At 40.4% G+C, this 23,283-nt stretch overlaps 1 protein-coding gene across 1 annotated transcript in view; it reads left to right on the forward strand.

Annotated features, from left to right (window-relative positions):
• LOC124149646 (oxysterol-binding protein-related protein 1-like) overlaps positions 1–20,257 on the forward strand; it is a 116,166-nt gene extending 95,909 nt beyond the window's left edge. The window contains exons 18-27 of the mRNA XM_046521377.2: positions 1,207–1,341; positions 3,455–3,552; positions 4,337–4,513; positions 5,357–5,435; positions 6,639–6,757; positions 7,287–7,416; positions 8,748–8,891; positions 9,587–9,710; positions 10,808–10,898; positions 12,294–20,257. Coding sequence (XP_046377333.2) covers positions 1,207–1,341; positions 3,455–3,552; positions 4,337–4,513; positions 5,357–5,435; positions 6,639–6,757; positions 7,287–7,416; positions 8,748–8,891; positions 9,587–9,710; positions 10,808–10,898; positions 12,294–12,396 — 1,200 coding nt within the window. The 3' untranslated portion in view covers positions 12,397–20,257. The remainder of the gene's footprint in view (positions 1–1,206; positions 1,342–3,454; positions 3,553–4,336; positions 4,514–5,356; positions 5,436–6,638; positions 6,758–7,286; positions 7,417–8,747; positions 8,892–9,586; positions 9,711–10,807; positions 10,899–12,293) is intronic.
• Positions 20,258–23,283: the final 3,026 nt, after the last annotated feature.

Genomic DNA, 23,283 nt, shown 5'->3' on the forward strand with positions numbered 1-23,283 from the left:
GTTAAGCAACCAAATATTCTTTGTAGTTAAAACAGTTAATCATAAAAATATTGTTGTATTGAAAATTATGCTAACTACTTAAAAGCAATTGGCTCTGACATTTAAGTCAATCTTATCACCTTTCTTTATGCCAGTTGTTTCTTGGCATGTAGACATAGAAAATCAGTTATATAAGAAATAAAATTGATCTTGCATTATAACAAAACCAATCAAAGGCAATGAATCAATGATGAACGTAGGTATGGTTATCAGGCAGAAACACAAGCCCTTTGACCTACACCCAGAAGTTTAGTCATTGAACAAAAACTCTCACCCAGTTCCGGAACAAAATAGGTCTCCAAGATGATGATTTGCTGGGCAATTGGTTTGACCTGGTTGATCGTGTGTCGTACCCTGACATAGGGGGCCATGGGTATTGCTATCAACAATGGTTTGTTATTTACAAGTCACCTTGATATATTGAATATTGCTGACATGACATTAACCGCTCTAGAACTACCGTTTGACGGGATCAACTATATATTTGTATTTCAGTCCTGACGAGTTTCTGCCCTGGTTGAACTGAGTAAATTATAGTTACCATATTCGACGTAATAAGCGCCAACGGCGATATTTGTTGATATATTGGCTAGCGAACAATCCCAGTTAGCACCCCTTCCGATTGATCAATGTACACAAGACTTATTTATTCGTGTATTATGCACACTCGAGTGTTTTATGCACCCTTAATTATGAGCAATTAAATTCTGGAAAAATATATCTGTCGTACATAAACATTTCAGGCTGTCACCATAAACCACGAAATTTATCTTTCAACTGTTTTTTTTTCACCAAATTAATATTCTAATAAGAACCCCCTATTTCTAATATTGAGAGCACCCTGGGCGCTTATTATGTCCAATACGGTAATACTTTAGTTTGATTAATTTGCTCAATCAAATAGCCTTGATATATTGAATATTGCTGACATGACATTTACCATTCTTGAACTACTGTTTGACGGGATGAACTATATATTTGTATTTCAGTCCTGATGAGTTTCTGCCCTGGCTGACCTGTGTAAATCATAATTAATACTTTGTTACTTTGATTAATTTGCTCAATCAAATAGCTTTTCAAGACATACATGTATATAAATAACAGATTTCAGTCTGGTGTACTTTGTATCAAGGTAACTGATAAGAATATTTTTTGGCAATGTTTCAGGAACTGTCCAAGATCACTATGCCTGTGATATTCAACGAGCCAATCAGCTTCATCCAGCGAATCTCCGAGTATATGGAGTACAGCTACCTCCTGGATGAGGCCAGTCGACAGGCCGACCCAGTCAAGCGGATGCAGGTACGACATTATAGGTCACTCTACAGGTCACTCCCATGTTAACATGTTAACAAGGGTATCTAACTTGATAGCAGGCACCATGTGGGGATTCAGGACACAGTGGATTCCAACTCCTAGGAATACACATGCACAGGCCTCCCCTTTATTTAGCCCCTTACTTTTTAGAAAGATGAGTGTATTTAAAGGGACAGGACGTTGACCATTCTGAAGCTTTGTTTGTAAACAGTAGCTGATAACCCCCCCCCATTTTAATCTGCTCTGCTCATTTTATTCCATTTCTGTCGGTGTACGCTTATCATGTGACCAGACTTTTCCCTTGTTTGTAAACAAACATACATACTCTGAAATAAGCACAGAAGGCCTAATGCTAGCCTTTCGGTGCGCTATACATATTGTTTTTCATAATTATATAGCTATACGACAACTACAACAGTGAGGTGCATGACAATATTGCTTTACACATCAATGTGGTCGTATCGCTAGCTCTCAGTAGGGCTTCGATGACAGGACGTGGAAGATAAGTATGAAAATGGAAATAGTTTTTCACGTTTTAGGATATTTTCTCAATGAAAGTTGAACATTTCATGAAGTATGTTAATCTAAATGAGTAGACTCGCCCAAAATGACACAGATACAAAACAGATGATTGGATGAATGGACTGTGTAAGATGTTACGATGTGACAGATAGGGCTGGGACGGGTAACACGGGTACCTGGGTCGGATGGCTACTGAGTAGGACCCGGGAGCCCACAGGACTACCCGGACCCGTGGTTAGTCACATGATATAGTGTTTAATAAAAATTATCTAGAACTCTATGGTTACACTTAAGTCACTAATGTTCGCATTTCTTTCTGACTATGCACCCATTCCTTGATACAACTTAATTCAACTTCAGTGTATGAATGACCAGATTGTTAAATACATGTATCTACTTACGTTTTGCCAGGGCTATGCTAAAAATGTTCCCAATCAATATTTTGAGACATCTCCTGAGACCTACAGTAGGTCGGGTAATAGGGTGGTGGGTACCTGGGTAGTAAATTTGGACTCGTCCCAGCCCTAGTGACAGAGGTAATCAGCTGGCCGCAAGGAACTCTGGGTAGGAGAGTGATTGGCTTCATATGACCGAGGCATATTTATAGTGTAATCAAGTCTTTGATAAAGACTGGCTTCTAAACTTATCAAGCTGGCAATTAGCTTTTGGAACTCATCTGTTAGAAAAACACGAGTTCAGTTTCCTTCCATTAAAAAACAAGACTGAAGTCAGTTTACTTTGCACGGTGCTTCACTGTGTGGAGCGCTATTTGTTTTGAGAATTGAATCTGGCATGTGACGTCACACGAGTAAATTATTTCATGTATGAGTTTGAAACACACAGAACCATCAACATACTGTCCCTTTAATCTATGGACTTAGATCAAATGAATATTTGTGTGGCTGTATATGTTCAAAATATGTAAGAGCATGTTAATGCATGGCAAATGTGAACAAGTTCCATACCCAAACATACTTCACCGAATGTTAAATTGTGCATACATTAGGTTACCCAGCAAGACAGTACCAGTAGGTCACAGGTTACAATGGTTTACGGGAGACAAGCTTAACTAACACATCACAAGTAGCAACATCTTCTGATAACCTTTCAGAAGAACAAATAAGATAATATAATCTGAAATGTATTAATATTTTTGTCCCTTCTGTTCAGGATTTTTCAGACAAAATCTATAGCTTTAACATTCTGGCTTTACTGCCACATATATATTCCAACTTATCTGCACCTTGTACCTATGGAATTGAGAAATGAGTTTATGATATATGTTATCCTATTTTAATGGTTTAATGATTAAAGTATTTTTGAGATTGTGTTGAATGAACATTAACAATTTATGACAAAAGGATTCCAAATGTGTTCTTGCAGAAAAACTCTGTGTGATACCATTTTCATCACTTTTGAAGTGTTGATATACAAAGATTTAAGATGCATCAATAGGTCTCAGGTAACTCGTTACCTTTAACAAACAGCTGTTAGAAACAAATTGTGTATTATATGGATCAGCTATTGACTCGCTCAGATCGTTTGGGCTTACATATATGTAAATTTATCTTTACAGTATGTAGCAGCTTTTGCGGTGTCAGCAATTTCTTCCAACTGGGAAAGAATAGGAAAACCCTTCAACCCTTTGTTAGGGGAAACGTATGAGTTGGAACGGTGAGATTAGCTTCTTGTAATGGCATTATGTTTTCAAATAACTCACCATCATAAAACACAACACATCCAGGATATCCAGTTTGTAGCAGTGGTTGGTTGGTTGGTTTATTGTTTAACGCTGCACTCAGCAATATTCTAGCTATATGAAGCTCATGTCACGTTGACAGTCCATCGTAATACATTTACATCAAGTACAAGACATCAAAATGGTTGACCTGATAAACATGATGGGAGAGGTTTCTGCAGTTGTTAATGAACCTCTGGCGGTTACAAGTGTTTGTCATCATTGATCAATTGGCTGATCATTGAAAGGAGATGTGTCAAAAAGATACTAAGGTAAATTCACAGATTGCTGTAGACTGGCACTGTAGTCTAGACACAGATCGGGTACTGATGAGCATTTCTTCATTTTGTTCACTATGGGTGGTCGTAGCAAGGATATTCATGAATAGGCATGTAATCAAACTCACTGAATCTTCCAATTGTATACTAAAACAAGTTTAAGATTCAAGGGTCTAAATGATCCGAAACAACACTTCTGTATTTGTACATGCTAGGGAATTCTCACGGGTTTCCCCAGGAATGTGGAAGTAGTCCGTCGGTGTTTACATCCTTTCAGGAATTCAATCTCGTACAAAACGTATAAAAGTCAAAATGTCATCTTCATACACTTATGAAATTCAGTTTTGTGGTCATGTGCCCGCCCTTGTCCAATGAAAGATCTGTATGTCATGTAAACTTCACATTAAATAATTGTACACTAATGCCTGTGTATTTCCTCCAGACCTGACCTGGGGTACAAGCTGGTCGGGGAGCAAGTCAGCCACCACCCTCCTGTCAGCGCCATCCACGTCACCTCCCCTAAGTATACCTTCCACGGATCCATCAACCCCAAACTCAAGTTCTGGGGCAAGTCAGTTGAGATCAACCCCAAGGGGACTATCACATTAGAATTAAAAGAGTAAGTATCCTTTTTGTGAAGTGTGAGCAAATGTTTGCGTTCCGTCAGCAATATCAAAGCTAATTAATGGGAGTCTGTTAATAGTGGATTCTGGGACAGGAAACCAAGGAATGATTCAAAACATTGGGACACTGTTGGGCCTCTGACAGCGAGAAAAAGCTGGTCCGGACTCAAGTAACCGATTTCGACAAAAGTTTGCCTTACTATCAACATTTTTGTCTTTTCTTTTCCTCAGCATCATCTAAGTCAAAATGCAAACCATATTGATCACTTGTGTGTCTCTCAGAGTATATGTTGTATTATAATAACAGAAGGTGATTTGTTTGTTTGTTGTTTAACGCCACACTCAGCAATATTCCAGCTATATAATGTCAGTCTGTAAATAATCGAGTCTGGACCAGACAATCCAGTAATTGATATCATGAACATCGATCTACGCAATTGGCATACGATAACATGCATCAACCAAGTCAGCGAGCCTGACTACCCAATCCCTTTAGTCGCCTCTTACGACAAGCATGGTCACCTTTTATGGCAAACATTGGTGACTGAAGACCTATTCTACCCCAAATCTTCAATAACAAAAGGTGAAATTATGACATTTGGACCCATTGTTGTGTGAAAGAGCTGTATGAAAACATATACTTATTCCCAACTGAATATGATGATGCACTGGGGTAAAACCAAATGATGAGGTTGAACTAAACGTTTACATAAGGTATGTGGATAATCACTGCTTGGTCCGGGAGAGTTTTCCAGGAAGATTATCTCCCCTTGACCATATTACTGTTTCAGGTATGATCCGAAATACATGATTTTTTACACTCACTGTTTTCCTTGCAGACACAACGAGGTGTATACATGGCAGAATGTCAACTGTTGTGTACACAACATCATTGTCGGCAAACTCTGGGTTGAACATGTGAGTATCACAACATGCAAACTTTGTTGGAGGCAGTGGTGAAGGCTTCGGCAGGAGTGTTGGTCCACAGACTATGTTAACCTTTACTGACCTGGACCTTGATAACGTTTTCCAAGTCATCTTTGACAGTTTCATACAACTCTAGATCACATGGACCTATTGTCGGAGGACTGACTACCTGATGTGTTTTACCCTAAGGCACCAGGATCTGCTGATTTACACAGATCATGATGTATCAGCACCCTACCTGTTTGGTTGATTTCAAGGTTGTGACCTGCGTCACTTCTGGCTTTCTTCACCAATGCTGTGGGGCGGTCGGGTAGCCTAGTGGTTAAAGCGTTCACTCATCACGCCAAAGACCCGGGTTCAATTCCCGACATGGGTACAATGTGTGAAGCCAATTTCTGGTGTTCCCCGCCGTGATATTGCTGGAATATTGCTAAAAATGGCGTAAAACCATACTCACTCACTCACTCAATCAACAATGCAGTAAGGCTGATTGCAATGATGTGACTGAAATACTTCAGGGATTCATCTAGACCTGCTCAGAGGCTGACATCTGGCCCCAAGTATGAAGCAATTGTCAGTCAATGTCCTCAAATTGGAATTAAGACCTTTCCAATTCATGTTATATATACAGCACATTGTGCTTTTGCCTCTAAATTTTAAAAAAAGGCCCACATTTTCAAAGACAATGGTGCATTTTAACATTGTGCTGTATGGGCAAGTGTGCGTGTAATTTTGAGATAAAGGGCCCATGTCAGAAAATTCCTTGAGAGAACCCTGTATGTAGTTATACAATGTATCTCTATTCGCTAGTTATGTTCTTATGGTTGTAGCTAATGTTGTGGTTTCACAGAGGTGACTTGCATTTCACTGATAACAGGATCAATAAACAAGAAGAGGCTGCAATACCCCTGCCTTTTGAGAAACCCCAATTTTGAACAATATTCTGTTGTTGTTTTTCTCAATTTGTCTGCCAAGGGCTCTTAGTTAAGAATGCTAGAGTTGTGGGCCCCATCCCACAAAGCAATCGTAGCACAACGACAGTCAGGAGTCTATGCTAATGTATGGAAGTTATGATCACCTTAGCGATACGATTGCTTTGTAGAACAGACTCCAGTACTGGAAATACTGTGGTAGGAGGTTCCAGGGAGGAAGTAGGTGTACACTGTCCTCATCTTACTCTGTCTCTGTTTCCAGTATGGGACAATGGAAGTTACGAACCACTCCACGAAACACAAGGCTGTCCTCAACTTCAAACAGGGAGGCTGGTTCGGAAAAGATCTCCATAAAGTAGAAGGTTTTATATATGACTCCAGGTGAGCAGATTAACCCACTGTTGAATAACGGGCCTGTACCTAGGCATGTCTCTGACTGGCAGTGTTCGAAATAGCTGTCTGCTCACTAACCAAATGCCAGTGACTTTTAAATGGGCTAGTAACATTTCTGTAAAGCCGGTCCTCGTTGAAAACTCTAGTCAGTACATATTTATTTCTACAAAATAATAAGTCAGTTAAGGCGTCATATAATGTCAAAGTCTGTTTTCATTTTGTTTTCATTGTATTTTCTGTTAACAAGCCCTCCTGGCCAGTGAACTTTGGAGACTAATTCCTGCAGTGCTGACTGTATAAGCAATGTCCCATGCTGTCAGGGTGGATATGATGACATGCAGTCGACCAACTCACTGAACTTGACCACACAATCCATTAAGTCCTGTCCTATGACAAGCAAAGGTTGCCAACCCGGAATCCCCATGAGGATGTCTGAACGAGTGTCAGTTGAATATGTTATTGTAAGTGTAAGAATACTTGAATATTACACAGACCTGTTGTCACCTGACTGTTTCAGTAAGCGGAAATGTAAAGCGATGTACGGGAACTGGGTGCTAGGGATGTACTCCTGTGAGGCAGACACCTACGAGTCCTTCATCAAAAACACATCCTCCAACTCATCTCCCAGCCATAATGCATATCCAAAGGTGAGTTCCATCGCAAAGTTCACATTGGTCTCAATAGGCCTTGTGGGGCGGTCAGGTAGCCTAGTGGTTAAAGCATTCGCTCGTCACGCCGAAGACCCGGGCTCGATTCTCGACATGGGTACAATGTGTGATGCCCATTTCTGGTGTCCCCAGCCGTGATATTGCTGGAATATTGCTAAAAGTGGCGTAAAACCGTACTCAATCACTCAAATGGCCCTGCATTTGGAAGTTTAGGCCTTTTTTTATACCATCAACGGTACAGATCACATGGACAATAAGAGTAATCCAAGGGATTTTGATCTGACTAATGATAAATTATCATTACAAGTCAGACTTTAGATTTATACTATTTGTGAGGTCACAAGACAGGCAAAGATTGTCATTTTTTATGACCTACCAATCCGGTCTTTGAGTTGATTAAAATAAATCCTGTACAGTGCTTTTTATTTTGTTTTTTTAACCTACAGGACAAAGTATCACTATCAAACTTCTTAAACCCTATAATGAAATATCCTGCCTTATTACAGTTATTTTCTACAAATGCTGCATGATGACATCAGGTAGAAAGAAATAAGTCCATAACTCAGTCGATTTTATAATGTTATAACACTGGACTGTGCACATTTGAAAAGTATAATTGCAGGAATATTCTGACACTGAAATAAAGTAAGAAGGATCTAATAAATTAGTTTGAAACACACCTGGGTCTCACAAAGGCAGTGGCACAAGTTTTATGGAATCCATGCATCGTAACCCAGTAGATACCTATTGACTGAATGGTCATGCATCCCTGGTAGTAGATCATCACATTTATGAGAGACCATTAATACCATATGAATATGCATGTACACTTTGCTTCCCGTGCTACGATGCTCCTGTGGAAAGCATGTAGGCCTCCAGTGCATAATTGAATTAAAGTTTGGTCATGGCATGACAGATTAACTATGGTAATATGAAAAAATGGGTGTTCTTTAATAACTTCTTTTGAGTAGAATATTATCACAATACAAATTAAAGTTTAGTGTGTGTGGAACAGTCATTCAAAGCAGCACTATTAGAAGAAAGAGAATTAACTATTCATTTTCTTTTTACCATCAATCAGTATTGATTCTGTTTTGGGATAAGGTTTTATTATAAAAACTTTCCAGACGTGTCAAACATAAGATGCTTAATTCCTGCCTGTGTTGACTTCCAAGGGAGATAACTTTGTCAATCTGTTTCCACTGTTCTTCCATTCATCGCAGTTCAGATAGATCAGGAGAAAAGGAAGATTAATATGAGCACAATCAATCTTGCTTGCACTATTCTAGATGCTTAATCTGTCTATTCAGGCAAATGGTGCATCGTCATCGAAGGGTGCAGGTGATGATGTAGCAGACGACATTCCCAGCAAAAACTTCCAGCCATACGATCTGGGTCTGCCTGGTCAGCTGACCTTGTGGAGAGCCAATCCCAGGCCAGAGGATTCTCATAAGGTTAGCATGAGGAGTCAGAACAGGCAATAATAAAACATGACTACAACAGGACCTAAACAAATGTGCACCATTTGAACATTAACATTTGGGGGTGTCTGTTACGTCACGGTGGCCCAGTTGTCTAAGGCGCCGCGATTTCCCTGTGCAGACTTGCATCTCTTTGGCACGCCAGAAACCTATGATTGTGGGTTCAAATCCCGGTTTGCCCCGATAATTCTAGGTTTGTCAGCACTATACCTGTGCTCATGGTTTTCACCGAAAGTGGTAATCGTCCGAGACCTGCATCACTTTGGGCTTTCATCCCACATTAAGCGGACACGCCTTGATATAACTGGAAGAATGTTAAAAGCGGCGTGAAACCCAACTCACTCAATGTTACCTCACTGATAGGAATTGAAAACATGCACAAGTATGCTTATGGTAAAGGTGTGCCTGGAGCTGATTCTGATCACAGCCTGATGTGTATCTTGGTTTGTCAGCACCATGCACATGGTCAAAGACCTACATCACTTCAGCATTCGTCCCAGCTCACACACTCACTTTGTTAATTACCGATCCTGTAAACACTCTAAGTGACTAAGTGTACAGGTATCTATCACTAACTGTGGACAACTAAACAGACAGCATTCAAATGTAATGAGTTGGTGAAAGAAAGCATATGCCCTGACTTGACACTATGTATGTTGTGTTTGCAGTATTTCTGTTTCACGTCGTTCTCCATGGGGCTGAACGAGCTGCGGGAGGGGATGCAGGACCAACTCCCACCCACAGACTCCCGACTCAGGCCCGACATGAAGCTGATGGAGGATGGCAATATTGGTGAGACTCGGCCACAGTGAAAATGTTGTTTGGACCACAAGATAGTTCATTTCTTTGTGGTTGGGTTTGGTTTGTTGTTTTACGCCGCACTCAGCAATATTCCAGCTATATGACGGCAGTCTGTAAATCATTGAGTCTGGACCAGACAATTCAGTGATTGATATCATGGGCATCGATCCACGCAATTGGGATCAATGACATGCTTCAACCAAGTCAGCGAGCCTGACCACCCAATCCTGTTAGTCGCCTCTTATGAAATGCATAGTTGCCTTTTACGGCAAGCAGGAGTTGCTGAAGTTCTTTATGGTAAAACAGTGAGTAAAACTCCATCTCCCTAAGGCAAGGGAGATAAGTGACTGTAACAGTCTAGTTTCCACCCTGACCGTACAAGGCAGCAATTATGGAGTTACATTTTGGCTTGACTAACAAGTCTATGCGTGCTCCAGTGAAAATCGCATAACAAAATCAACAACCGGTTCATAAACTGCCATGCAGATATTGGTCGATTGTAGGATTTGCAAAGCATATATATATATACCGCCAACTCAGCATCAACAGATATTTCCCAAATCTTTTCATCTTTTTAATCAAGGTGCTCACGTGATTTGATGCACTTCTCCCAGTAACACTTGTTTTATTACAATAAATATCTTGATCATCGAGCCGATCGTTTTGTTTGAAGCAAATGCAAGTGATATGAGAGGTTGAATCTGATTGGTCAATAGGAGGGACATAAAAGGAACATAACTTGTAATAGCCAGTGGTGGCGCAACGATCCAGCCCAGAAATTCCAGCCTAGTTAAGAAAGGGTTGAAACTGGACTTTTAGAGTCAGTTAACTCCCTTGCCTCGGGAAGGTGTACTGAATCATTTTAGAAAGCTGAACTCAGATAGCCTCAAAACCTCCTTCATTTTGATTGTATTTTCAAAGATCTCTCTGGGTTCTCCTGAAGTAATCTATTGAGGATTTGTCAGATCTTTAATGAGAGAGTATCGAATCGGAATGAAAGTTCTGATGACAGTGAGACTGTGTTAGGAGAAGCCATTATATTGCTGTACGCAGGAAGGTCATACTGTATTGCTCTGTCCTGCCTTCAGATGCAGCAGCTCTGGAGAAAAATCGCCTGGAGGAGAAGCAGAGAGCCGCCAGAAAGGACAGGAAGAAAACAAAGAAAGAATGGACACCACTGTGAGTGACTGAAGTCGTGTGTGGTTATAACATGGTATCACATTAGGCTTAAAAAAATAAAAATATTGGTTCTTGGGCAATAGTTTTTGAAAATAAAGTGCGGCGGGCGGTCTTTTTTGTTATTTTTGGTTGCTCAAACTAGCATGTAACCAAATATGCAGTTGTGTAAATCAACCTGGGAAAGGCCCTCCCTACATAAATGCATTCCTTGATGAGTAAAATACTGGACTACAGTATTGGTCTTGGAATATTAAGAATTTTTTTGTTTTTTTAAAAATGGAAATAAAAACGAAACGTCCAGCAAACTTTATGATGATGCAGGCTGTGCCTTACATTTTTCACTTATCCTGCATAACATATTGCACTTTTGCTCTTTCTCCCGAAGTCCTAACTGGAAATGAATCTGTCATGAATCTGAATCTGGAAACGATCTGTCAGCGTCTTCAGTAACTCTGTTGCGAAACTTGACCTCCATGACCCTCGTGACATCTGTGAGCAGTGTGCAATGTAATGCAGGATCAGTGTATAAAACAAACATAATACATGTACTCTGATTATGGAAAATAGTTGTAGCAAAATAACTGTAATATTTACATTTGTCATAGCCAAACAATTGTACTGTGTACTTTTATTTTATATTGTCATGGCACTGAGATTATTATTCCGGAACAACGCCGTGATATTGCTGGAATATTGCTAAAAGCGGCGTAAAACCATATTCACTCACTCACTATTGCGGAACAAGACTTCAAGCTGACAATCCTCCATGGAATCAGGAAAGATCTGGGTTATTCCTGAGAACTGATTAAATCTGACATCCCCAGATCCTGAGACTTCTGATGACATGGTGTCAGCAGTTGACCGCAGATTGTACCATCTTCCCGAGGCAAGAGCGTCCACTAGCTTTTTCATCAAAATCTTGTTTCCACCCTTGCCACATCAAGCCGACTTTCCTGTGCTAAATATGATTGGACTATCACACATATCAATAGTCCAATCAGAGAACGTTTCACAAGATCCACAACTGGTAAACCTTCGTATGAAAGTGATTTAACGCTGCCTGTCTTTGTTGACACATCTTTTTCATCTTTCAAACCCCCCAACGATTGCCTAGTATGTGTTTGTGTTGGATGAAATCGTAATTGTTTTCGACTAGGTCGTCGCCTATGGCCATTTTTGTGAAGCTATATGTGATAAGAACAGAGATCTGATTGGAGATCACCTTTCCATTACAAGGGACACAACTCGTGATCAACGCGAGGTTGCGCCAGGGTTGAGCCAAGAAAAGTGGCCTTGATGTGGCAGGGGTTTAAACTAGGCTTTGATACAGGACACACTTGCCTTGGGAAGATGATATTATATATCCATTAGTAAATGTCTGCTGTTTTTCTCCAGATGGTTTGAGTACACAACCAATCCAGCCACAGGCAAGGAAGACTGGATGTTCAAGGGAGACTACTGGCGAAGGGAGTGGACAGCATGTGCAGATATATTCTGATTCCTCCTCCCAGCTAGGACCTAGGTGTACATAGAAGACTTCCACTAGAATATGCAATAGTTGTATATAGACTACAGTCCTGTAGACCACCAGCCTTGTGATGATGATGATGATGATGATGATGATGATGATATGCAAATGTGGACTGTTTTATCATTGCTGGCAAACTGTGTTGGTCTGTGATTGGATGATTTGTTCACATGTGAATTTTGATTGGATGATTCAACAGAGGATCAATTGATATGGAATCTGATCTGATTGGTTGATTTTTTTCACAGAATGTGATTGGTTATATGAGATGGTTATTGGTTGTTTAAATTTCCTCTGGTCTGTGATTGGATGACGTGAAGCCATTGTTGGTTATGAAAACACACAAAACTGAAATGATACCGATTTGGACACACAAGGTCTCGATTGTCATACCAAGCCAAAAGATCTGGGCGTTTTTGAAGAAACTTAGGGTGACATTCGGTGAACAACAACAGCAGTAAGATCTTTTTATACGGATGGTGTATGATATTTTTTCAAGTTGACAATTGGAAGGAAAATTTGTGAAATGACGCATGGATGAAGCAAATATCATCATATGAAATATCATTACACCAGTTACATTGGACAGACTTCAAAACCAAGACCAAACATGTGCATATAAAGTCTGAAATGGAAACCCACTATTATATACCATGATATATCATTGGCTTATCAGGTATTGGCTAATGGATGAAGACAGCTATAAGTATCCTGTATGAATGTTCTTCTGTGAATGGTTTATATGGTGTGGATGGTGTAGAGCAATGAAAGCCCTGCCTGTCCTGTCTTGGTTATAAAACACATTTGTAAAGAAATACATATTCAGGGATGAGGGAATTAACCTACAAAGTCTATTAGCCACAGTTTTCATTAAATATGATCAAACACCCCAAATGGTTTATAACTTCTTTTCGCCCATCAAGATACCTTATGCAGTAGGGAATCTTTATATTGTGTTTGAAAATGTGTGAAAGTCAAGGGAACATGACCCGAATGTGAATGGTTAAACATTTTGGGGCCTCTAGATTCAGATAATATAGGAGCAAAGGACCCAACAACTGTATGGACTTGTGATAATCGTAGCACTGTTGGGACTTGCGATGACTGTAGCATTCGAGGGACTTGTGATGATTGTAGCACTCTAGGGACTTGCGATGACTGTAGCACTGTATGGACTTGCGATGATTGTAGCACTCTAGGGACTTGCGATGATTGCAGCACTCTAGGGACTTGTGATGATTGTAGCACTCTAGGGACTTGCGATGATTGTAGCACTGTATGGACTTGTGATGATTGTAGCACTCTAGGGACTTGCGATGATTGTAGCACTGTATGGACTTGTGATGATTGTAGCACTCTAGGGACTTGCGATGATCATAGCACGTTCGTGACTCACAATTATCATAGCACTGTAGGATCTTACGATAAATGTAACACTGTAGAGACTTACAATGATGTTAGTACTGTTGGGACTTACGATGATGTTAGTACTGTTGGGACTTACGATGATGTTAAGACTTGCGATGATTGTAGCATTGTGATGTCATCATGGAGAGAGGGAAAGGTAGAACTGAAACAATTGAAAATGATAATGATTGTTACATGACTTTGTATGGATGGTTGGTGTATAGGTGTTTAGAAATGTTACATTGAAATAATACAAGAAGCTTATAATCACAGATGAAGCTACCCTAATGTAATTTTTGAATAATACATGACCTTAAGTAATCAGAATATATACAGGTCAGTAGACTTGACAGAAGAGCAGCTAGAATACATTCATGGCTACACCCTGGCAGTACATCTACCCTGATAGTACACCCTGGCAGTATATCTACCCTGATAGAACACCCTGGCAGTACATCTACCCTGATAGTACACCCTGGCAGTACATTTACCCTGGCAGTACATCTACCCTGATAGTACACCCTGGCAGTGAAGCTACCCTGGAAGTACATCTACTCTGATAGTACACCCTGGCAGTACATCTACCCTGGCAGTACATCTACCCTGATAGTACACCCTGGCAGTACATCTTCCTGATAGAACACCATGGCAGTACAGCTAACCAGATAGTACACCCTGGCAGTACATCTACCCTGGCAGTACATCTACCCTGATAGTACACCCTGGCAGTGAAGCTACCCTGGAAGTACATCTACTCTGATAGTACACCCTGGCAGTACATCTACCCTGGCAGTACATCTACCCTGATAGTACACCCTGGCAGTACATCTTCCTGATAGAACACCATGGCAGTACAGCTAACCAGATAGTACACCCTGGCAGTACATCTACCCTGGCAGTACACCCTGGCAGTTAAGCTACCCTGGAAGTACATCTACTCTGATAGTACACCCTGGCAGTGCATCTACCCTGGAAGTACATCTACCCTGATAGTACACCCTGGCAGTACATCTACCCTGGAAGTACATCTACCCTGATAGTACACCCTGGCAGTACATCTACCCTGGAAGTACATCTACCCTGATAGTACACCCTCATCTACCCTGATAGTACACCCTGGCAGTACATTTACCCCGGAAGTACATCTACCCTGATAGAACACCCTGGAAGTACATTTACCCCGGAAGTACATCTACCCTGATAGACAACCCTGGAAGTACATCTTCCTGATAGAACACCCTGGCAGTACAGCTAACCAGATAGTACACCCTGGCAGTACATCTTCCTGACAGTACATATTGATCAAATGCTGTCCAAAACATTCCTACTATTTTGATAAATCACCCAGTAACCATGGTTACACTTTTCTCTTCCCTTCACCCTGCTTCGTGTACACCTAGGGCTGCACCCACGTCCCATCACACCTGGTCATGTACACTTCTTGTATGTTGATATGCAATTTAGTCACAGCTGTGTCTGTTGTTTTCGAAAAGCATCGAAATAGTTAGACTAGCTCATACCTCTCCTCAGATAACCTGGCTGTGCACTGCATTTCAATCGTTCAACACACAGGAACAGCTGGACTTGACTGTACTTGGTCCTAGGCCCTCATCCTCAAAGCAATCTTAGTTCTCCAGCGATCATAAGCCTGTGTTAAGTACGGGTGTAAAGATGAGGGTTATTGATGAGCATATTATAGCCTGTATGTGTGAGGATGGGTAAGGTGTCATATACATATCAGTCGTTGATGTTGTTTGGTATTATGGGTATGACCGTCAAAACCAGTCGCATAATCATTGCAGTATGAAAGGGGTTGTATCTCATTATATTTTGTAAGAAAAGTTCTCCGGATCCTCTTTTGATACTGATGAGGAATCAATCCTTACTGGTTTGTCAAAACTTGTACAATTCAGCTTATTTTTACAGAGGCACGTGTTTGTGGTTTGATACTTTTGATTGACCTATCAGGGTTGGTTTTTAAAGTCACGGGAAAAAAGCATAATTCCAGCAATATCACTGCATGGGACACTTCTCGTGTTACCCATGTGAGGAATCAAACACAGATCTTATAGGGTGAGATGAGCCAACACTTTTACCACTAGGCCACCTCACCACCCTTAGTCATGGTTGAAGACTGAAAAAAACAACAGAAAATGATATTTCTTTCTGATGTGAATTTGTAAAATGTCATTGAAATGCCATGCCATTCATTATCAGGTGTAGAGTACCAAATGAGGAGATGCTCCCTTCTATACCTCAACACTAGGATTTGTTTGTTTGTTTGTTTGTTTGTTTGTTTGTTTGTTTGACGTCACACTCAGGAATAGTCCAGCTATACTCCGCAGCCTGAAGATTATCAAGTCTGGACATGAGAAACAATGGTTGATATTTTGAGCAACGTGTTACATGATTTGAGTACAATGACTCACAATCTACTAAGTCAAAGAACCAGACGAACTGGTCCATTAAGGAACCTGGTATTGTGTGTGTGACCAATTCTAACACAGATTCCCCAGAGGGGTCTAGACTCGGGGAAGTAGGGGAGCCTCGTAGTTAAGATTGTTGGCTTGGTATTCTAAAGATCTGATTTGATTTCTCACAATCTCTGCTCAGTCACCTCTCAACTGCACAAGCTTGGTCCATGTATATATTTATGAGAGGCAATGGGAAATCAGATGATATAGCATTATCAGGGGCTTCGTGTGGAACTTGAGTGAATGAAGTGCGCAACACACTGTTTTATATGTCCACATGTGTGATGGAAGATGTGTCACATGGTAGATGTGTTACACTTCGGCCTGTGACAAGATGAACTTCATAGTTTTTAAGTGCCAGCAAATATGGGACAGCTAGTTCAAGTGTGGGAGAGTTGCAACACCTTCCTAGAACACATAGAACAGCAAGAGATGAGATAACAGCTGAAATGTGGAGGAGAGTTGAGCCACAGCTGATCACCTAGTTGTTGTAGTTCTCATGGATGTTCTTAAAGCTATGGCAGACTAGATATCTGATGAGGTTGCCTCCTTATTAAGTTAGATCTAACATATAGGAAGCAGATGAATCGTGAATGCAGTCAGGGTGTAGATATGTTACCATGTCAGACTACATGTTTATGTAAAAATTGAGATTCAGGTTTACCTGCTAACTATGTCGGTACACTATGTGTCGAGAACATTATCTGTTGCAGTATGGGAAATGTCATTAACTAACTAGGGATGACTCTTGTTCCTCTTGCCCAGAGAAATGGCTGCCAAACATCTATAAAAACCTGCTCATTTGTTCTTGAACTTACCTTTCATGTTTTTTTTGCAAACTCTTGAGCACAACATAATGCTGACAGGGGACTCCAAAATTTGGCACTGTTTAGACTTGACATTCACCAATTTGGCACTAACTATCCATGAGTTATCAGGATAGATAAAATTTGGGCATTGTTTTCAGAATCCTGGTAGTGCAAGGGAGGAAAGGTGAAACATTTGTGGATGTAATTGATATTTACATGATATCAAACTACGAAACACAACATTATTGATTACAGTGTTTAAAACATGCACTCCATAACAGGAAATACTATTAAGATTGTCAGTCACTTTGCCTATCAACTAATTATTGGAGCTGTTTTAGTTTCATAGATGTTTGAATGAAGTTAGTTTTCTACCACTCTATCCCGGACAGTCGTATATTGTTTCAATAATCTCGACCCTTTGTCAGTGTTCTAAGTACGCTTGTTATGGGGCTGCTTCAAAGTCTTGCATTTATGTAGCAGAGATGTGCAAAGATCAAGAGAAGTTAACTTCTTATCTTCTTGCAGATTTGTTGTCAACTAATGTAGATTCTTGTAAATTAGGCTATAGCGATCTCATTAAAGTCAGATATTGTGGTCCAATTTGATACCTCTGTGTCAACATTTGAAAAATCCACCATAGGAGTCATGTGGGGTCATTGGGATTTTCTAAATTCTTGGTACTATCGAAGGAAGCATATATAACTTCTGGATCCTAACAGGCAGTTCCAAATGGTGAATAATGATGGCTATATTGTCCCATATCCCATATATATTGTCATTCACACAAGATGGTTTTGCCTCAAAAACACATGTATCCTTCATGTTGATTGGAAGGCCAATTTCTCTAAGACGACCTACTATTACAACAAGTATCATCTGTAAAATGCCTGAATTGGGGGAGATTGTTACCTATGGTATTGAAGGATGGTACACAGAAGCCCACAACTTTAAGCTAGAGCTGTTTTAAGTTTGGTCTTTTCTGTCTTTTCAGAAATTTTAAAACTTTTTTTTGTATCCAAATGAATGAAAACCAGAATATGTTAACATGGCTTTTGAATCTCTGAATGTCAAACTTATGTCCAACTGAAATAAAGCTACAGAACACCTGATTCTTTCATATGACCATAATTAATCTGTCATGACAGTTAACAATAGTAATAGGATTGAATCGATGCTCATGTTGTTAATCACTGGATTGTCTGGTCCAGATTCGACTATTTACAGACCGCCGTCATATAGCTGGAATATTGCTGAGTGTGGCATTAAACAACAAACAAACTGTAGCCAAGACATTCTGTTAGTCAGTGTAAATGTAAGCAGCAGTCTCCCCTTTGTCCCCTGATGCGAAGAGGTGAAGTAAAAATAAGTGCTACATGTTGCGTCCATGTGTTTCATGGGGAATGTATTGTTATCTCATGTTGCGTTAATAACGCAAAACACAAATGTTTCTGTGATTGATTTTCATGTTGTGCATAGAAGTATTCTTGTGAGAGCCTGTCAGGTTTGTGTATGCATGTGTATTTTCCACATGGAATCAAATATTGTACATAGGAGTGAATGTGACCAGTGACTGTACCATGAGTTGCAGGTGATATGACACTATTTATCCTGGGTATTAGCATTGTGTGTACTTGATGTGCATTCCATATATGGCAAATAGCAATGTCACATGATACCACTGCCATGACACATGTGATAAGTATCATTGTGATAGAGAACATTTTCACTGTGCAGTTTCTTGATTAAGAAATATGATTAATGAATTCAACATTAAAACTTTGAATTGTCAATTCAGGCAAATAGAATCAAATTTGGTCTCTGTGTAGTCCTTAAGGTATGCATAATTTTGGAAAACTTCTTAAAGCCAGTTGTTATGTATCTACTCTTGGGCTACTTCCAAGAGTCTAGTTACTTGTCATGTTGTAAACCCAATATATTCTATTGTTACTGCCTATGAAATAGAGGTTTAGTTTATGTAATGTGGAATAGATATTTCACTGTGTGTTTTTGTTTCGTTTTGCAAAACAGTATGATTGCCCCGAAATCATTGTATGATATCAATATATAATGTCATGTTGATGTAGTGTATCAACACCTGTCATGCTCTATATTTAGGGTTGATGGGGAGAAGAACAGGCTTGGTTCAACATGTTTCAATATTGTTGGACTCTGGTACAATGTTTTGTGTTACTTCTTGACCTTGACAGTGACCCTGGCACAATGTTCTGTGTTACTTTCTGACCTTGACACTGACCCTGGCACAATGTTTTGTGTTACTTCCTGACCTTGACACTGACCCTGGCACAATGTTTTGTGTTACTTCCTGACCTTGACACTGACCCTGGCACAGTGTTTTGTGTTACTTCTTGACCTTGACACTGACCCCGGCACAATGTTTTGTGTTACTTCCTGACCTTGACACTGACCCTGGCACAGTGTTTTGTGTTTCTTCTTGACCTTGACACTGACCCTGGCACAGTGTTTTGTGTTACTTCTTGACCGTGACACTGACTCCGGCACAATGTTTTGTGTTACTTCTTGACCTTGACACTGACCCGGGAAAATGCTTTGTTACTTCTTGACTTTGACAGTGAGCATAAATATATTACGGTCTTCATGTGTGACATCAGCCATCTTGAGTATGTCCTCAATGCCAACTGGAAAGTTAAACACACTGATCCTTAATATATTTGTACTTAAAAGGACACAGATATTGGAAATTAGGCAGCTCTAATGTTTGAAACTGTGATCAAAAACAATTGTTTGAAAAACAGGTCTTAAATGTAACTTTAGCTGTGTGGAAATGGTGAGGGGTTGTGAGGTGGGATAGAAACCCACCTGTATTTGTTACTGATGACTTGTTTTGGGAGGATGAATATAAATATGTCAGTAGTGGTTATCTGACTTTCTGGGTGAAATTAATAAGTGTCTTTGTCAAAGCTGCCATCTTTCCTTCCTAAGGTGAGATTCACCTGCATATTTGCTTGTGTTGGAGAATGTGTCGGGGAACACAAGCCACCAGTGTGTTACAATGTTGTTCAGAACACAAGTCACATGCTTCACTGTATGCACTTCACACAATACCACAGTAACATGTCAAAAATGTACATAGATCATATTAAAATACTGCCATAGATACCTCGGTTACTTGTCTTTGTTTGTTATAATGGTGTTGGGTACTTAGTACCTCAGCTGTTATGGTGGCTGTGAGTGAGTGAGTTGAACAAGGCTTGAACAGTATATTAGTTACTAGTACATCACCATGGGTCAGCTGGGTGTGGGAGGAAAGCCCCAAGTGATGCAGGTCTTCCACTTTAATGAAACCCAGGACTGGTATGGTGCTGACAAACCTAGAATAATGTTTTGGAGAAGACAAAAAGTATAATTCAGTCAGAGCTTTGAGACCTACTATTCCTTTCTTGAGAGGGGCCAAACAAATGGTGGAGGGGGAACCAAGTGAACACCTTTTTTAGGTGAAATACCTGCCACCATGGTCTAGTAGTAGAGCGTCCTTGAGAGCGGAAGGTCGGGGGTTCGAATCCCGGCCACATCAATCCAAAAGACGTTAAATGATGGTACTTGTTGTTACCTTGCCTGGCATTTAGGGGTTAAAACAAACACTGGTCGCTCAGAGTCAGTATACTATGTCTGAGTGTATGGTTTATATCATGTCATGCCCTTGCTCACATTGTCAATCACTAGATTGTCTGACCCAGCTTCAAACAACTACTGAATTACAGATCTGGGTGTTGGGAACAAGGGAGGAGGAGATGAACTGAGACTTAAACTGAAGCACATTCATCTTCCACGTGCATGTGTTGAGTCTGGTTCTATATAGGTGTACTGTGTTTGCTACTTGAAGTATTGCAACACGGCAATGAATTAATTGACAGCCATTTAAAGCCATGGATATGTGTCATATATGTGGCCCCAAGTGGAAATGGGGACTCCTGAAGCAAATCTGGCATTCGAGGGGCATGGTTATCTATACACCCTCGTGGAGGAGTTGGGACTGGAGCGAAGACGCCTGCATTGTGTCACAATGTATCACAATATGATTCAAATAATGATTCATTAATCTTATCTCTGACCAAGAATGGTAACAAGCATAAAGAGAGATACATAATTATTTGTAACAAATATTGAAAACTTCATGGCACTACGCACCCTCCGACGGCTGAAACAAAACCGCCATCGGGTTCTTCGTTCTTTTCACCGTGAGCGCCATTTGACAAAATTTGCCACGCTAAAATCCTATGTATTATTATACATGTAAGTTCATCTACTTACTACATGTATATATACACTCAAAATTAACGATGACATGCATATCCTTCGACGTCTTCTGGGTGCTTGATCGTCTCGGAACAGATACCCCCACTTGTCGCGGAATGAGTTTAGAGAAACATGAAGGTACTTCTCATGACGAAGTTTTCTTGCTGATTATTCTTCACCGCCCCGTTAAGATCCAGGTTAGAATTGGTCTCTAGCAACCCTTGCTTGTCGTATGAGGCGACTGACGGGATCGGGTGGCCAGGGACCGGACATGTGTTGATTCATATGTCAATCACTAGATTGTCTAGTCCAGACTCGATTATTTACAGACCGCCGTCATACAGCTGGAATATTGCTGAGTGCGACGTTAAGCAACAAACAAATCAGATCCTCACGATTTTACTCCCCATTCGGGAGTGAGTGAGTGAGTTTGGTTAAACGCCGATTTGACAGCATTTCAGTTATATCAACGGCGTTAAACAACAAACAAACAAAAATTATATCACGGCGTGTCAGCTTACTATGGGAGGAAAGTCCGAAGTGACGAGGTCTCAGACGGTTACCAATTGATGAAACCCACGAGCACGGGTATGAAACTGACCAATCTCTTTAAAATATTTACTGAACAAAGTTCTGAGGACATCCCGTTACGGGTCACGTCAGAACGATCTTTCATCCGACCAATCAGAGCGTCGATTATCAGATCAGGAAGTGACAGTCAGAACTTGTTTTCTGACAAGACCTCGAAAAGGTTAACACGAGGTGTTCTGAATGACAGTACCGGTACGACTGAATCCGTCACAATCACCGTCTGTTTGTCACTTCAATGGGATAAGCATTTGAACGGAAGAGATTGTCCATAGCCCATGGGAAAAAACTGCCATGCAAACTCGGTCATCTATTAGACATTCCAGAATGTTCTTTTGTTCATTTTTTAATTTTTAATCGAGAACTACGTACAAATATTTTTCAAAGCGTTGTCGGGCATGGAGGTCGCCAGTTTAAAACTATAGTGCCGTATTGCTCGAGAAAACTGATTTCTGATTGGCTGATGTCGACTTCTTGTTAGTCATTTCACAGATCTAACAAAGGTCGCGAAAGGTCGTTCTAAGGTAACCTGTTATGGGATGTCCTCAGATTTTTGTTTAGCAGAAGCGAGATCTAAGATCTGATTTGAATGAGATAAGGTGCTGATAAACCTAGAAACAATATCGGGGCGAATCCGGGTTATTATTGGTCCACAGTAGTATAAAGAGAGTCTAACCCTCGTGTCTTTTGATATCAAATATATCAACGAGTGTTGATATATTTGATATCAGAAGACACGAGGGTGAGATTGTATTTATCATCCATCATCCTTCCAACGTTTGCAGTTTGTAGACAATAGTGACAAGCCTTAAGTGTAAAAAGTACTGCTAACAGTTTCAGTAGCATAGCCATTAATGATGTCATTTGATTGTGACGCCATGGTAACCAATGACGTGACAATGGCCTGCAAAGCATTGTGATGCAATTTCATTCCAGCGATATCTACAGTGTATACATATCGCCTGATCTCACCCAAGCGATAACTCTTGTGGGAGCCAGTTTTGGATGATAAATTCTGGTCGTATATACATGAGGCGACCATATCGGATGGTCAGGCTCGTTGACTTGGTTGCTTGCGTGTCTTCGTACCCCGACAACGTGGATCGTTGCGCACAATAACGATCACTTGAAAATCTGGTCCAGAATCGATTATTTACAGGCTGCCGTCATATAGCTGGACTATTGCTGACTGCGGCATTATACAGCAAGCACACAAAATCAAACTCAGAAAACTGGTGTCATTGAGTACACCGAACACAGTTCAACTGACACCATAACTTCTCAGTCAAGAACAAAATCAG

The sequence above is a fragment of the Haliotis rufescens genome, unplaced genomic scaffold, assembly GCF_023055435.1.
Source record: "Haliotis rufescens isolate VD_foot unplaced genomic scaffold, xgHalRufe1.0.p SCAF_1, whole genome shotgun sequence".
Lineage (NCBI taxonomy): Eukaryota > Metazoa > Mollusca > Gastropoda > Lepetellida > Haliotidae > Haliotis > Haliotis rufescens.